General features: G+C 32.5%; 1 protein-coding gene across 1 annotated transcript in view; it reads right to left on the bottom strand.

The window, feature by feature from the left end:
- LOC130896432 (laminin subunit alpha-2) overlaps positions 1 to 17,029 on the bottom strand; it is a 243,684-nt gene that overhangs the window by 101,902 nt on the left and 124,753 nt on the right. Inside the window, exons 3-7 of the mRNA XM_057804561.1 lie at positions 13,695 to 13,937; positions 6,240 to 6,494; positions 2,264 to 2,500; positions 352 to 651; positions 157 to 297 (exon numbers count right to left, since the gene is read on the bottom strand). Of these exons, the coding sequence (XP_057660544.1) occupies positions 157 to 297; positions 352 to 651; positions 2,264 to 2,500; positions 6,240 to 6,494; positions 13,695 to 13,937 (1,176 nt within the window). The remainder of the gene's footprint in view (positions 1 to 156; positions 298 to 351; positions 652 to 2,263; positions 2,501 to 6,239; positions 6,495 to 13,694; positions 13,938 to 17,029) is intronic.

Below are 17,029 nucleotides of genomic sequence, written 5' to 3'. Positions count from 1 at the left end.
CACTGAAAAGGAATCTCCGGATATTCTTATGAAAATCTTGTTCTACTTGACCTGGAATCATCATAGACCTGGTAACACGAGAGCTGCTAATTCTTTTTTCACAAATATTTAGCGTAATAATGACAGAAAAGAATCGAAATATTCAAGTTCTATTACCGTCTGTTTCTTCAGTAAAGCTGATTCACATAAAGTTGTTACTTGAGAACAGTAGCAAGGCAGGCAACCTCCTTCAACATCACTTCTTAATCCAAAATAACCAACTTTGCATCTGTCACAATATTTACCTTCTACATGCTCCTAAAAGAAAAGTATCAATGCAATATACAGTACTCGAAAAAATATGAAAATTACCTTACACACACAACCAACTTCACAATTATCCATGGTATTGACTCCTTTAGTATCACAAGGACAAGGCTGACAGTCGGGGAATCCCGTATAACCTACTGCACATGCTACGCATCTTTCTCCGGTGTACCCATCTCTACACTGACAAGCTCCCGCTTGCTCTCCATATTGTATACAAGTACTTCCTGATCCAGCGGGATCACAATCACACTGTACACAAGGTGTTTCCGCATCTGGAAGAGTGTTTGCTGGTCGATAATAGCCAGGAAGGCATTTTTCGCAGTTTATTCCTGTTGTGAAATCCTAACAAAAAATTTACGTTATGATATTTATTTGGTGTTATTGGTTTTTATTAACTGTGACAAGAAAATTGAGATTTGTAGAAATTATTTTATTGCGATTTTTCGAAACCTCAAACCAACCGAAAATACTTCCATCGAGAATTTTCAAATTTAAAATGGAGAGTATATTATATTCTTCAAACAGTAGTACATTAACAACAATATAATGTCTTCGTGAAAATTGATAGTAAATTCTGCCCACATTATCTAAATTGCTTTTTCATCTTGAAAAATTGCATTTCTCTTAAAAATACAGGTTCCGCATCGTTTTAATAAACATACATGACTTGTAAACATGAATTATGTGAACGAGTGCAGCACTAATTTTAATAAAATTGGAATAAAATACAAATCAGTTGTAAATGGACATTTTTCATTCTATCCATCATAATATAATATAATGAGTAGTACGTTTATGGAAATATGAAAGGAGGGCACAAGAATTTGAAGAAGCCTCCTTGTTTTCTTCTTCATCTCATGCCGTCTTCTCATTGAAGAATGGCGTGCACGTTTTTAAATGCGTCTCTGTCCCTCGCAACATGAAACAATTCTCCGAGGCTGAGATTTGTCCATTCTCTTATGTTATGGAGCCAGGATTTCTTTTTTCTGCCGATCACTTTCTTTACCTCTACTCTGCTCTGCATTATGTTCTGTAGCAATAGGTATTTGTCGTTCCGTAAGATGTGTCCAGCTTTCTTTTGCGACCAATGCGTCTTATAAACAACAATGCATCGAAATGTAAACAGCGTAATTAAATACAAAACTAATGAAATTGTTGCTTTGTTTGTTTGTTTGTTGCTGACTAAAATATCAATACCTGTAAATGTAGTACACAAATAAGTTGAAGGGAAAGGCAATAACATCTTCAACCCATTTGCATGACGATTGGAGTAGTCTGTTGCAGTCTTTATCCAGAATTGATAAATAAATTTCTTATTCCTTAGATCTTTTGATATGTTTATGTTTCTAAATGTTCTTGATTTTAGGTCTCTTCTGTTTCAAAATTAGTTTTTTAAATAATTTTTAAAAGATACAAATTGAAATGTGACTAAGTCCTAGATCTGAGGCTAGTTCAATAAGTTTTGTCTCTACGACTGTCGTAATTGTAATAATTATCAATAAATGGATTGATTATCCACAGATTACTTGAACACACATCTTCTTCTGGTATAATAATGATAAAAAGCTTTGAAAGTAAATTTAAATGCTTCATCCCATAGTATAATTGGTCAGAGGCATAGTTTTCATTTTATCTGCAGCAGATTCACCCATTCACATAACACGTTTATCACACACAGTCTGTCAAGGTATTTAGCAGCTTACTAAGTATGATTTTTTAGATTTGGCAATACGCACATCAACTAAATACGATGCTCTACAAGCAACCCATTCAGGTTTTGGATAATTTTCGTTTGATTTAGGTCAGAGGATAAAACCATACTGCCTTACAAAGCTTTTTACTGATCTTTAAAGGTATGCCAAAGGCTTCTTTACTCCTTTCTTTTCATGTATTGAGCGATGCCATTTAACATAATCCCTTTTCAACATCAAAACCTGGTTTAATAGATACTTACTGTACAATTATCACATACTCCTCCCCCTTGATATGTTCCATGAGCATCCATGCTCAATCCAGCTCTATCGACGTCTTCTTCATAATGACAACTTGAACTATGACCATGGCAGTTGCATGCTAAACATTGTCTAGCATCTCTTGCGGAACCTGGACCCCACTGACGTTGATTATACATTGGACAACATCTGTCACAGTTCGGTCCACATGTATGGTGGCTACATTCACATTCTGGATGCTAAAAAATTAAAGGGTTATTTGAATTGTGTCACTATTCATTTGATTCTAAAATGTAAATCACTGTAATTTTTGTGTGTCGATATTTTTTTATTATATTTCCATATTCTGTCACTGCTGTTGATTAAAAATTGTTTCTATTATAAATACCTAATTATATCGATGTTCTAAATATAGTACGCGATTCGTTCCCTTTGAAAAAGTCCATCGTACGCCTTGGCGTGTGTGAGGACATTTTTCTTTTGTTTTAAGTATCTCGATAAATTAATAGTTTGTGAAAATTCAGGTAAGTCCTTATGTCGGTCGACAGAAGACAAAAAGACCGAAAAAGGATCCCGTTGAAGAGACAGACATACCATAAAAGTCGATAGCAGCGCCAATATCTTTCTGAGAATTGTAGTCTTGCCATCTTTATTTGGTATTATTCGATAGCTATCGTGTGGGAAAGCCATCAATCTAAGGGTTTGTAACATCGATGACCATAATTGCCGGGTTGTTCTTACTTGATAAACATGAGAAAGGTAAAAAGGGATTTATTTATGTATATTTTTTCGATGGTTTCTTGTATTCATATTAAAAACAATATTACTGTTACTGATTTAGGCAAACGAAGAAAGTTATTATTCTATTTCTCTCTATACAAATGGTCTGATAAAATTTGACCCGGACTGGTAGATTTAATGTACGTGTTACGTGAGGTTATTTGTCGTGAATGACAGGATTCGGATATTTCACATTTTGGTGAGTGATTTTTTGGTCAAAAATCAAAAAACCAAACGAGAGTCATCGCTCAGCCACCATTTTCGCAATATTTGATTTCCGATGACTTTTTCTTTTTTCGAAACTCAAAAATTTGCCTCGGTGAACCTATATCGAGTCCATTGGCGTCAAGATGAGTAATTAGATTAAGGTATAGTCTATTTTTAGGGACGAGAGAGTAATAAAACCTTAATCGGAAACTTAGTACTGTCATTTTAAATATTATCATAGAGTGATCTAAAGATCCTAAAATTTTTATAAATGTACATGAGTTAATACAAGGTTCCGAGTTTTTATTGGTCTTTTATAATCATAAGTTTTACTGAATAATAGAAAAAGATTTGGACTGCTCATAATCCCTGTGTATTGAAGATTACATCTATATCTATAAATACCTATTTGCCAATTACAGTTAGAAATTTTGTTTTATTTAAATTCCTAGAATATCTTCGCGACGAATTTTACCGAACATACGATTTCAGGTTTTTCCATACAATAAGGAGATCCAAGTTTTGTATTCTTAAAAATTTGGAAGAGCCGTTCGGTCGTTTACTATGTTAGTTAATGAAAAAACATCAATATTTAATTGTTTTAAATCATTTACCTGACAAACATTTATATGGAATTGTTGATGCGTTGGATTAATTAGTTGGTTAGCTTGGTGAAATCTATGGTCACAAAGTTATTCTAGAAAGGAAATTTGACGAGTTTCTGACAGTAGACAAAGCTCTTGTCACGGTTCGCTATGATAAGGATTATCCTGAACTGAGTCGAAGCATACTATGAAAACTTTTAGAAGAAAAAGTTTTAGCTGGAAAAAGCATTACAGATACTCGATTTTAATAGAAAGAAACCAGATTGTAACCTGGAGGAGTATAAAAGAAATGAAAAACCCAAGAAGAAAACAGAAAAGTAGCGCAGACAGATAATACTGATATAATAGGTTCAAACGGTTTTGTTAAAGGTGGTTTATTGACTTTTGAATCTACCGATGACTACGAAAGGGCACGAATGCTGATGTTTTTGAAGAATGGTTCGAACAAATGATAGATCTTCCTCAGAACTGTATTATAGTAATGGATAATGCAAGTTATTCTTCTAGACTTTTAAAAAAATTGCCCACGACCAAGTTAAGTTCTCTGAGAGAAAACTTAGTGTTTGTGTTTCCTTCATAAAGAGAAAATAGAAGAATATGAAATTGATGAAATTACAGAAAATCGTGGAATGATGATGGTTAGATATCCACGATATTATTGCGAATTAAACCCGATTGAACTGGTATGACAACATATGAAAGAAAGAGTTTTGAGAAAAAATTATTCTTTTAAAATGAAACAGTTGTTTTTGGAGGTTGTAAATAATGTGAAGCTTGAAAACTGGGAAAAGGCAGTTAATCATACGATAAAAGAAGAAGAGAAAGTTTGGAAGATGGATAATATTAGCGATGAAAAGATTGAGACGATTGTGAATATTGATTGCAGCCGTTCATCTTCTGATTCAGCTTCTAATTTGGATTTGTAAGAAGTATCTCTATTTGTCCCTGGTGAGTTTTTGTATTCAAATTAATATTTATTCACGTAACGTTGTTTAAAAACCAAAGTTTAAATCCTTATGCCAAATAACTAGTAGGTATGACACAATTTCAGCTGTTTGAAAGATATAATCAGGTAATTTGGTGAAAGCATAAGTGTAAGATATTTTCGTTATATTTATATACTCTTGGAATTACTTGAACAAATATTTTTACTGTCTACTAGTAATAAGAAGGAATACGCCTATGGATTACGAATGCTTCATCAGTTTATTACTCTCCCATTCACAAAAATTGACTATAAAGGAGGCGTCTTGAAAATATTTTGCTCATTGATCTTAAATCCCTTTTTATTCGGGCTAGTCACTTTCGTTTTCTCTATCGCCTTCACCGCGTAATATGCTCAACGTTACGGAAATATTCGACTTTTCGGTATTCTATCTTCCAGTAGCACCAGCGATCCCAAATTTATATCAAACATTAATATGACGCATTGGCTAAAACAGTAACTTCAAATTTCGTTTAATTGCTATGTAAATCTCATTATATAATGTAATTTTTGAGACAAGAGTTTACCATTTTTTAAAAAACTGATCATTATCAATGGCCGTACAAAATAACCAACAATAGTCTCGAACACCAAATTATTTTAATAATTTTTGCAATTAATGAAACAATTACATGCACTTTATGTTCAATCCTATGTTGGCCTATCTTTATCACTTGCAATCACACTATTTTTGTTATACCTAATTTGATAAATATATCAATAGCTGATAATTTTAAAGTATCTTTAATCTATTTTATCTATTATATGCTACAGACAATGCATTTTGCTTCGGTAATTCACAGAAATATTTTTTCTTTGGTTTTAATTTTTTTAATAATAATACACGTCCACAAAGTCCACATATTCATGTTACGTGCTCACTATGCTATTTTTCGAAAATGGGCTCTGATGGAAATAGCGAAAGGGCAACAGTAGCCTCGATCGCATTATTATTCTAATAATTTTTGCAATTAATGAAACAATAAAATGCACTTTGTGTTCAAGTCTACGTTGACCTATCTTTATCATTTGCAATCTTACTATTTTTGTAATATCTTAATTGATAAGTGGTTGAATATACTTATTATTATAAATTATGTAAATGGGAGCTTTCCCAATTACTTATTCTTCCCCCTCGCTACCTTCGTTATTAATACTTTTCTTTTTGTATGATTATTTAATAAATAAAGTGAACCAATTGTAAACCAACATTATTTATGAGACCATTCCGAATTAATACCTTAGATAAACTATTTCATAACGACATCTGATTTTTTGGAAATAAGAATACATTCACACTTACTGAACTCTCATATAATAATATTTATTTATTGAAGAATTATATTAATTTTCCACAAGCGTTATCATAATTTTTGTGAAAGAATCTGTTTGCTCACTTACCCCTGAAGCGACGTTATGTCTGCAATTTTCGGCGTGACCATTACACACACATTGTCCTCCTATGCTGATGTCTTTAATCGAGTAGAAGAGCTTCTTATCCTTCCAAATGTCTTGAGCCAGCCAACGCGGGATCGGCTCTTGTGTGCCTCGTAATCCAATTAAACGTATACGAACAAAACGTGCTTTAGTAAATTCTGAAAGTTCTGGACTCGTTTCATTCGCACCTGGTCTTCCTTGGATTAAAGAGGTATGTATCTAAAAATTAATAAAGAATGTTTTTTCGATACTTCTTAACTTATTTCAAAACTACCGATAAAGGAAAAATTACTATTATTTGAAAACATGTCTTCCCGAAATTTTAGCGGCCATGCTTGTATTCTTTCTTATAGTTTGTCTGTATCCTTCCATGTTCATGTTATGTTGATCAGAAGTGCTTTAATTCTGAACTCTATAATATTGTTTTTATCCCATAGATTTATAAAATCGAGAAATAATCAAAAAATAAGGTTATAAGCAGCATCTACATATTGTTGAGAAATTTTGTTCCCAGGTGCTTCAGTACGAGTGAAATGGCATGATTTGATTTTTATGAGCAAAAAATCATAATCAAATCTTGGAAGTTTTCATAGAAGTAGTAAAGAGAAAACACTCTTTTTAATCAAAGTGTTGTCAAAGCCCAGCCATATTCTTCAACTACACAGTGTGTTTTCGATGGGCTTTACGTGCATTATTCGATGAGCACGAAGATCACCAAATGAAGTGCAATATCACAAGCAATGCTATTCTGGCAACCAGCACTTTATCGATCACATTTTTAGGGAGGACGAAAGAAACCATCGTTTCAAATATGGAGCGGACACATTCTGGACACTAGTAGGGAAAAAATTTGAGTATATACCCTTTACTGTTAAAGTTATGTAACCATATTCTGGGATCCATACGCTATTATCCTGTTAGAGAATGTTGAATCATCTGTCTTTTGGACTGCTTAAGCAACATAGGAATTGTTTCATCAGTTCACGTGAAAGATATGGAACAAATTTGGTAACCAGTGACTTTTTTCTTTTTTGAGATTGAAGAAGAACTTATCCAGCACACGGTTCTCTCCAGACAATGATGATGAAAATATCCCTAGGCAGGTTAAACAATTTGTCTCAGTAGTTTGATAAATGTCTGAATACACTTGGTGACAATGTCGAAAAGTACGTTTGCTACTCACTCGTCTCCTTTTCTTTTCAAATTATTTTGACTATCGTTAAAAATAATAATGAAAAAATGACAGCAATGTCTTAGTAGGAGATCTGTCATTTTGACGTTTAGAAATTTAGCATAATTTATTCGAATACTTGCAATGTAGGCATACGAGTACATAATAAATCGAAATATATGATTTGAACGCATCAATCGCTTCTTCACGTGTAGAATGTTGACCTCGAATTTTATTTTTGATCTGCGGAAATAAGAAGAAATCTTTGAGTCCCAAACAGGGACTGTACGGCAAATGACATATCAATTCGATGTTTTGACTATTGAGAAAACGTTTTTGTTTGATTAGTTGTGTAAGAGCTCGAATTGTGATGGTATAGAATGATTCTGCGATTGGTTTCCTTGATTTTTTCTAACACTTCTGGCAAACAAATGCTAGTGTAACATTCAGAATTGACCATTATACGTTGCTCTAATGGAGCGATGGCGATATGTAAAGTTATTCCGTGAAAACAGACGTCCATTTGCTTCTAAATGCTTCGTGCGCGAACAACTTTTGTTGCTTTGGCTCGTACAATCGATTGTTGTTCAGTTTTGAGTTCATATACATAGATTCATGATTCGTCACCTGTTACGATCTTATAGAAGTGCTTCATCATCAAAATTTGAGGCAAGTTCATCGACACTCTGCGATCGGTTTAATCCACGTCTAAAGTCATAGAAAATCATCGCACGAAAATATTCACGAAGATGAATATTTCAAGTATCTGTAAGCAACTCAAATAGCACTGGTATGACAACATGTTCCGAGTACTTTCTCTATTAAAAATGTCAAACTTTATGATGGTAATGTCAGATTTGACATATGGGTGATTCCGTTCTAACTGTGATTTTTTGTATTCAAAATTTCAAGATTTTAAAATTTAACTTTTCTAACTTTTTTATGCATATTATTCATCTATTTTACTGTAAAAATAAAACTCTAAGAGGAATTTACTACAACTTCAAAGTATCACGAGCAAGACACAAATGTCGGATTTTGAGTTCCACGGTACTGACTCATTTATCCACGGTACTGACATGGTAACTTAAGATATTAAACAACAAGTGCATCAATTTTCCTCAGTTTGATCATAAACATTAGAATTTATAAGGTAATTAGTTTAAATCATTTGTTACGACAAAAAAAATTAATAATTTATCGGTAAATTCTAGGAATGGACATGACACGGTACTGACATGGTAACTTAAGATATTAAACAACAAGTGCATCAATTTTCCTCAGTTTGATCATAAACATTAGAATTTATAAGGTAATTAGTTTAAATAATTTGTTACGACAAAAAAAATTAATAATTTATCGGTAAATTCTAGGAATGGACATGACACGGTACTGACATTCAAGTGATGTAGTATAAGTTTTCTTTAAGTGGCAAGTTATATTGTATAAAAATAATGTTTAAATATCTTAAGAATTATTCAATTAACACAAAATTTTTATTAATTGATTATTAATTAATGACTAGTACAAAAAAACAATACAGGACATTGAATATCACAGTTAGAACGGAATCACCCATATTCACATCAGTGCTGCCATATTTCAAATAAGTATATATCTCTTAAATAGAAGCCCTTTTACGATATAAGTGAAGCTTTTCATTACATATAACACAATTCATTTAGTTTATGATTAAAGAAAAAATAGTTAATTATATTATGAAAAGTAAAAGGCTTCATTATGTGTTTATCCTAGATAACTATGCTTTGACAGAAAACGTATGAGCTCAAAACATAATAAACTCCTAGATAATATTCTTCAGCCTGTAACCCTTCATATTTCGAGAAAAATAGAAATACTCAAGGTAAAAATTTTCTAAACTAGTATATTGAAAAAATTGAGTTTTGGCATAACGTTATTTTAATTACAAGTAGCTCCGCCCTGTAAGTAAATAGCTATTTTGAAATTCTGCCTCAGGCCGTAGTCGATCAATCAAATCTCATTATGCTGTATAAACCAGCAACAAAATGGATCACTGTTAACTCCAATAAAAAGATACATCGACATAGAATCATATCTTAATGCTAAGTCATCTAAATCACTGACAAGAATCAATTATATCGTAATCAGAGAATCAATTTGAGTTCTTCTGTAATTGTAATTGGAGGAATTCCTCTTAGTTACGTAACGTGAAGAAAAGATGTTCTGAAATCGATGGTGCTTCTTAAATTTGATCCTTGAAGAATTTTAATCACAGTATAAAACATGAATTAATATCTATTGTTCGAAGATTTGTCAGTTCAATTGTTCATCTGTTAGCGGTAAATGGAGAAATAATCGCCAAGGAAAAAGAGAAGATAAAAAAGATTTTGTATACGTTAGTATAAATACGAAGGCGGTTAGACGAAAGAGTGACATTGCATCAGAAAAGTTACTTTACCGTGAAAATTTTAAATTTCGTGAAACTGGAGAATAATCTTTCAGATGTTACTACAATCACCTCCATTTATTTGAAATTATTCGTCAACACATTTCGAAACAGAAAGTAATCGGGAGGAACCATATCAGGCGAAAATGGCGGATGAGTTAATAAATTGGAAAGCATTTCAGTTTATGCAATGGAAAGGCGCATTGTTGTGGTGTAACAAAACTTTTTTCTTTAACCAATACAGTTGTTTTTTCTTTCGTCTGTATTTTTGATTCTTAGGAAAAATAGCGTACCCATATTTCATCTACTCGAAATTCTTTCTTTTTTTCATATTAACCCATCAACGACTACAATATTCCCATATAAGTATAAAAAATATGCAAAATATATGTGAAATTTTGACAAACAACACTAAAAATATGACTGAAACGAACAATACAATGACTGTAGCGGAAGGGTCAAATCCTTCTCATAATTAAAACGAATTTTAGGTTCCTTCCTTTGACAGTCATAGTAATTTTATTCGACTTCACTAGAGCAAACTCACAATTACATTTAGCTTCGTCTTATTACCAACTCAATGTCATTAGTTACCATATTCCATATCGAGAAAACAATGTTCATAAATCATTGTTATTCGGATGTTTTTAGGTAGTTACTAAATTTGGAGTTTTAACAAAGTAAATTTGGAGTTTTAACAATTATTACCTGTGTTTTTATGGTTAATAGACACAGTTTGAGGATATTTTCTAGCTGTCTGTCTATCCATTGTCCATGATAATAAAATTTATAACAAATATTGGACGCCTAAATTAATTAGATAAGCTTTTTACCGGAACTAGTTCGATTTTGCGAGTAGATGCTACAACTGAGTTTCTGAAATAATGAAAAAATAAAAAGGGACCTTATAATTTTGCATATTCATGTTTTATACAACCCGCGCTTTATACGAGGGTTGACTATGTTTTTACAATGGAATAATTCATGAAAATGACGCATCCCAAAACGCATGAACTAAAAAGAAGAACATCAGACCGATAGTACTGAGTGCAAGCGAAACGTGGATATTAATTAAAACGGAGGAAAACGAATTAGATACAGGGAAAGGATTATTAGGTGGATATTAGAAGGAAAAAAGAAAGAACAGACTAGGAATAAAAAACATGTATGATGTACAAGAAATTAGCAAAATTATAAGATCAAGAAGACTAGGATGGAAGGGAAAACTTGAATAGAAATCCGTAATAAAGAATGAATGGAAAATGAATATAATCGCTTCGTGGAACTTTTGGTAATGAAACACCATTAGAGAAGACTATTTACAATTAGTTCGCAGAATTTTGTTTTGGTTGTACGTCTGTCAGTAATGAATATCGAGGCACAAATTTTGCATGTAAATTTAGGTGTAGAAAGATGTGTTTCAGAAACAACTGAAAAACATTGAATTAATGTCGCATTGATGTACAGACAGCGATTTTCATCATCTAGAAAAGCTGAATTATTTCAAAGCCTCGTTTCTCCGATATCAGCTTTAGAGTGGAAAAATGTATCTAGAATTGTTTTGAGAGTATGCAAAATGTATAGAGTTTAAGGGCAAATATTTCGGAAAGTAAGAAAAAACTTTGTTTTGATCTTGTTTGTTTCTGTTCCATTTGTTTCACTTAACTTAAAACTTAAAACGGCAACCTAGGTGACACAAACATCATATTATCTGATTGTAGTGTGTGTAAGATTTAACCCCACTAATAAAGGAGTTCATTATAACAATAACGTTAAAATTACAACAGACATTACAGGTAAATAGTTGTTTACATAATTTTTGAATGTTTGGACGTGTTGAAGCTGTAACCGGCATTAGCAGAGCAAGTAGAATTAAAAAAGATAGAGATAATGCAAAACTACGGTGATTTGGCAAACAATATAAAAGAGGGGTGAAGTAAATGAAAAAATATGTAAAAACTATTTGAAGGGAAGTTTATATCAATTTTTGAAGCGTATAGAAGAAGAAGACACTATGTATAGATAAATTTAGCGAAATATACTTCTTATTTATTAAATATATTAATTAATAAAATGTTGACTGGAAAATGCAGAAATAAAATGGATGTATAGAGGATACAAATGAAGATATAATTAAGAAAACATTATCTCAATTCCCATCTCATAATCTTATTACATATAATCGACTTTAATATTTTTACATTAATTAATGTAGATGAAGAACGGATGCAATACGTACACGTATAATATGAAAATGTCATACTTATATGATTAGTATCAAAACTGTCAACAATCCAAAAAGATTATCTTGTGATGTTAGAGAAAACTTAACAATCATGTGTCGATAGTTTACGTAATCATGGTGTTAAGGATCATTCGTCAATTGCTCTAACGTGATTGACTAGCGCATGGGTATGTGCTGCTAAATCTGGGTTCAATAACATGTAGGCTTTCTTATTACTCAAAATGTCAATCGAATAAACCTTCTGTGACGGAATCACATAATTGTCTAGAGCCGTGTCTAATAAGACATTTCGAATTTTGGAGAAAGCTTGCACTTAAAGAATGTTGTTTTAAGTGTGACACTCCGCACATTTCTTCACATTTAGATTTTTCTTGTATTTGCAATGTGCCGTGTTACCTAATTATATAGGTCTGTTCAAGACGAGCCTGACTTGACTATTCGGAAGCGTGCTGTTGCTTTTAACGTACACAACATTTTGAGGGCTGCACCCTTACAAAATTCAGTTAATGCAAAAACTGAAGCCTCAGAATAAACCATATAATGGAGACGTCAACAAGCAAAATTGCCGCTACTGTAGGGCAGCCAATACAAAACACAAACATCAGAAACCTCTAGATTCGCCTGAAGTGTCAGCGCGAGGAAATATAACTCATTAGTGTTTTGAAGATGAAAGGGGAAGTCTAATTACAGTGAATTCAGAGCGGTATGTGCAGGCGTTTACACATGTCCAATAGATCTCTGCCACGAAATTTTTCAAGGTAAAATGATCTTGAGGAGAGGTGGCATAAGTTGGTCTCCGTGCAGTCCCGATTGAACCCCTATAGCCTTTTTTCTGTGGATTTACGTTAAATCTGGAGTTTACGACATCCTTGGGACAATTGAAATATTCATCATTAAATGGCAGCCATCACGAAGAATACCTACCGAGCTGTCAAAAACTCAATCAAATGAATGCCGTGGACGAAACGGTTTACATTTAGACGATGTTATTTTTAAAAAATAAATTTCCAAGCAATGTATTTTAATATGTAATAAAAATTAATTTTTAAAAATGGGAGGGAGGACCGACTACATTGCACGCTCGATCAACGGGATTTACAAATATTGACTTTGTCATGTGCAATAGCCAAGGAAATAGGAGAACCTTGTTTTGATATAAAATTTTTGAAAAATATAGCAGTCGATTATAAAATTACATCCAAGTTATAGGTGGGTTCTTTAAACATTTAGCTTAAAATTATCTTCTTTGAAAATTGATTTTCATATAAATTGGTAGACATGCATCATATACGAACATGTAGATATAAGCATATTTGTGGTAGCCAAAAATCATTTTTATGCACGTTGTTGTGTCTTACTGTATGAACTCCAATAAAATTTCTGTACCCTTTAAATTTTTAAAAGCATACGTATTTTCTTTTTTTTTGGAATGATGATGAATGACTCGAGTAAAAATATAAACGTGTATTCATTTATAAAAATGTAATAATACTTTTAGTGCTCCCGTAAAAAATGTCAACACTCTCCGGTTCCATCGATCAATTCTCTCAGCAAAACAAGAACATAAAGGCTCACCTCTCCGTTTTCCATCGGAGTTAACTTGGAGTAAAAAGAAGTGCATATCACTTCGTTGTCGGTAACGTAATGTGGTTTTCCTTTAGTAGCTGGAATTCCGAAACGTTCTAGGCACTCTTTGTCGGTCCTCGCAAAATACTGCCAGACCTCGTAATATTCGCCGTCAAAGGATCGTTCTAAAATCCAAGAACCAGGTCGAGGTGAATTTCCCATTTTCATAATTACGTACGCAATTTGGTAAACCTGAAAATTAAAAAAAAAAACTCTTTGTAAGCGGGATGAAATGTGTATATTTAGATAAAAATGTGAAATGTATTTTGAGAACGTCATATCTCCCGAAAATATAAAATTGGATAATAATTCTAATTAAGACTCAAGCATTTTCCATACTATCATAATTTCTACTTAAATTTGGAAATAGTAGGGAAATTTTAATAATTTTTTATTTTTAATATTAGGTCACTATGTTGAATGCTAAGTTATTATTTTTTGCAGTTGTAGGTAAATGACATTTGTTTTTGACATTTGTGTTACAAAACACATGTCAATAAGACATGAGTCATTAGAGTCATTATTTATCTTGGAATTATTTCCACAATTTCTCAGTAGTGTTGACGCAACGTGATTTAGACACAATATGAGACAACATAAGATGTTCAAGTTTGGGAAGCTTCAGATTTGTCGTTCGGGTCAGAACATCGCAGATGGGACTGTAGATGTTGTACAGGACATGCTAGTATTAATATAACGACGTGTTACATAATTTTAGTGAATAATGATGCTGCCCAAGGCATTCTGAATCTCGACAAATACGACGAAGCCAACTTTTGATCGAAAATCATAAATAGCGACGAGATCTATTTCCAAATTTAAGATCCCCAATAGACACACAAAGAGCCAATATAGCCGCTACAAGTTACTATGTGGTGTTATGGGTCTTAAATTGTTCAAAAACACCACGCGTCAATGACGAGAGCTACTAAGCCATGCTGTATAACTTGCTCCAACTTTAATGAGACTAATTGGGAATAAATATGTGTTTTCAACAGGATGGAGCAATGCTACATGATACATGTACAGTATACAAATGAAAATTCCAATAACTATATTTCTTTTTTGAATATAACATGTGAAAATTCTTACATGTAATATACTTGACATGTATCCATTGTCAAAATTAAACCAAATAATAAAATTAAATATACAGCAATCATAAAAAACATGTTATAATTTGTACTAAAAATGAATATTAATATTAGCCCACTGTGTGAAATGCACATAATTAGATATAGAATATGCCTTGTGAAAAGCGGGAAAAGATGTTATATATTTGATTTCAATTGGCAATTTATTGCCATTTTTTCGCTGTGTACAGTATTGAGCCTTAAACTAATTCTGAATGTGAAGTAGGTAGATAAAGATCCGCGTTCCGGATTGGGCAAAGGGCTTCAAAGATGGATAAGGAAGGAAGAGTCTACATTTTAAATCTTCTAAAAAACGCCAGTCCTTTTTTGTAGTTTGCAGATTCGCTCAAATTGAGTACTCCAGAAAGGACGTATAGAAGATGGGATTCGAAAAGGGCACAATAAACTGTTAAATATGTTGATAAGTTTAGTTTTTTGGAAACTGATCCTAGCACAGAACTTAATATTTCAGATAAAGCGAAGATATATAACTCTCATTGCAAAGAATTGTCTACATTAGTAGTAAGTATTTTGTATTTGAACAAAAATGATGGAAGCCTTTTTTTAAACCAATCAATGATTTTATATAACGTGGGAAGGAGTGACTTGACCTCCATCTCCTCCTTTATGCAGACGTGTAATTATTGCCGTCTTAAGGCAATTTGAAAAAATACCATTTTGAAACAAGATATTGAGATAGCTTCAGTAATTTGCCCAGCAAAATATTATATTCTTGTCTCTTCCATAAACTCAACCAATATGAAGTCACCAGCTTTAGAAGTGCATTTCTGGAAGGAACTGTCCATCTTGAATTTAAAATGTGTCTAGTTATCTAAACTATCATAACTATTCACCCAAACTTTTTCATTAAATTTTTTTCATATTTTAAGCTTTATTCTCACCGTCTCCTTGTTTTCCTTCTAACTCTAGTTTGTCAGGTGTATCAGATGAAATTCGACGTTTACCTCTTTCTGTTTGCACATTGACCTTTGTTATATGGTATAATTGGTGAAACAAAGGTTGTTCATAGTTGATAGTTATATATATATATATATATATATATATATATATATATATATATATATATATAAATTCTCAATTCACGATTTATTTATTAAGAAAATACATTCAGATACCAGTTGTTCAAAAAATTAGTACATATAGGAGACTTAATTCTCTGATCATAGCTTTAATAGATAGGATCAACTCTCCCGAGACCACACCAAATGTTTAAAATGGTAATAAAACCTAAACATAACTCAATACATAAACAAATTCAACATTCACTTTTCCTCCCAAAATCTCAGCAAGCAATTCCTAATGCGTTAATTGTCTACTAAAACCAAATAGTATGCAACCAGTGTTACCAATAAAACACAATATAATCTTCTCTCTAATCTAATCACAATATAATAATTACATAATCTTTTCAAAAGAAAAAGTTGTTATCTCTGTATGCACATGCCTGTGCATACCTCAATAGTTATTATTATTATGAGTTATTATGAGAGGAACAACACGATTAATTTCACTGGGTTACGTTATTTGAGACTACGTCGATCAGAGCTAATGTTGTGGTGAGATTAAATAGCATATTGTCTGGTAAACGGGATTTATCTAGGAAAATCGATTCCGGTTTACCCGACTTGTCAAACTAATTAATATACTGCATAATCCCCAGATAAATGCGTCCCAAGATGGAAGATTAATGTTCTCCAAATCTTGTCTTATGAAATGTGCGATTAGTATCAGATGGCGGTTATGGTGAATCCAAAGCTGATAACACGGTGTAAGATACGAACTTCATATTTGCAAACTCACAAACCATCATTTGGCACACTTAATTATAGATAAAGTGACTCGATGTAATATAGGCAGGTGAAATCTCGATGGGCAAGAAACTGACTGCCTGACTACTACTATACTACTATATCCAAAGTAATCACCAATCAAGCTTTTGGAATAGAAAGAGATTGATGAATGTCTGTCGTGAAACCTCGACCACGAAAACGCTTCTTTAAGGTGAGGAATAGCCCAAAATCGGATTTGTTCAAAACAGGCGATTGTTATATTATTTTCATATACAAATTTAAATGTTTTTTGTGCAGTATGTGACGATGCATTCAGTGGACGAAACCGTTGTGAAATCCT

Source organism: Diorhabda carinulata, chromosome 1, assembly GCF_026250575.1.
Source record: "Diorhabda carinulata isolate Delta chromosome 1, icDioCari1.1, whole genome shotgun sequence".
Taxonomy (NCBI): Eukaryota; Metazoa; Arthropoda; class Insecta; order Coleoptera; family Chrysomelidae; genus Diorhabda; species Diorhabda carinulata.
This window is presented reverse-complemented; position numbering and strand designations above follow the sequence as displayed.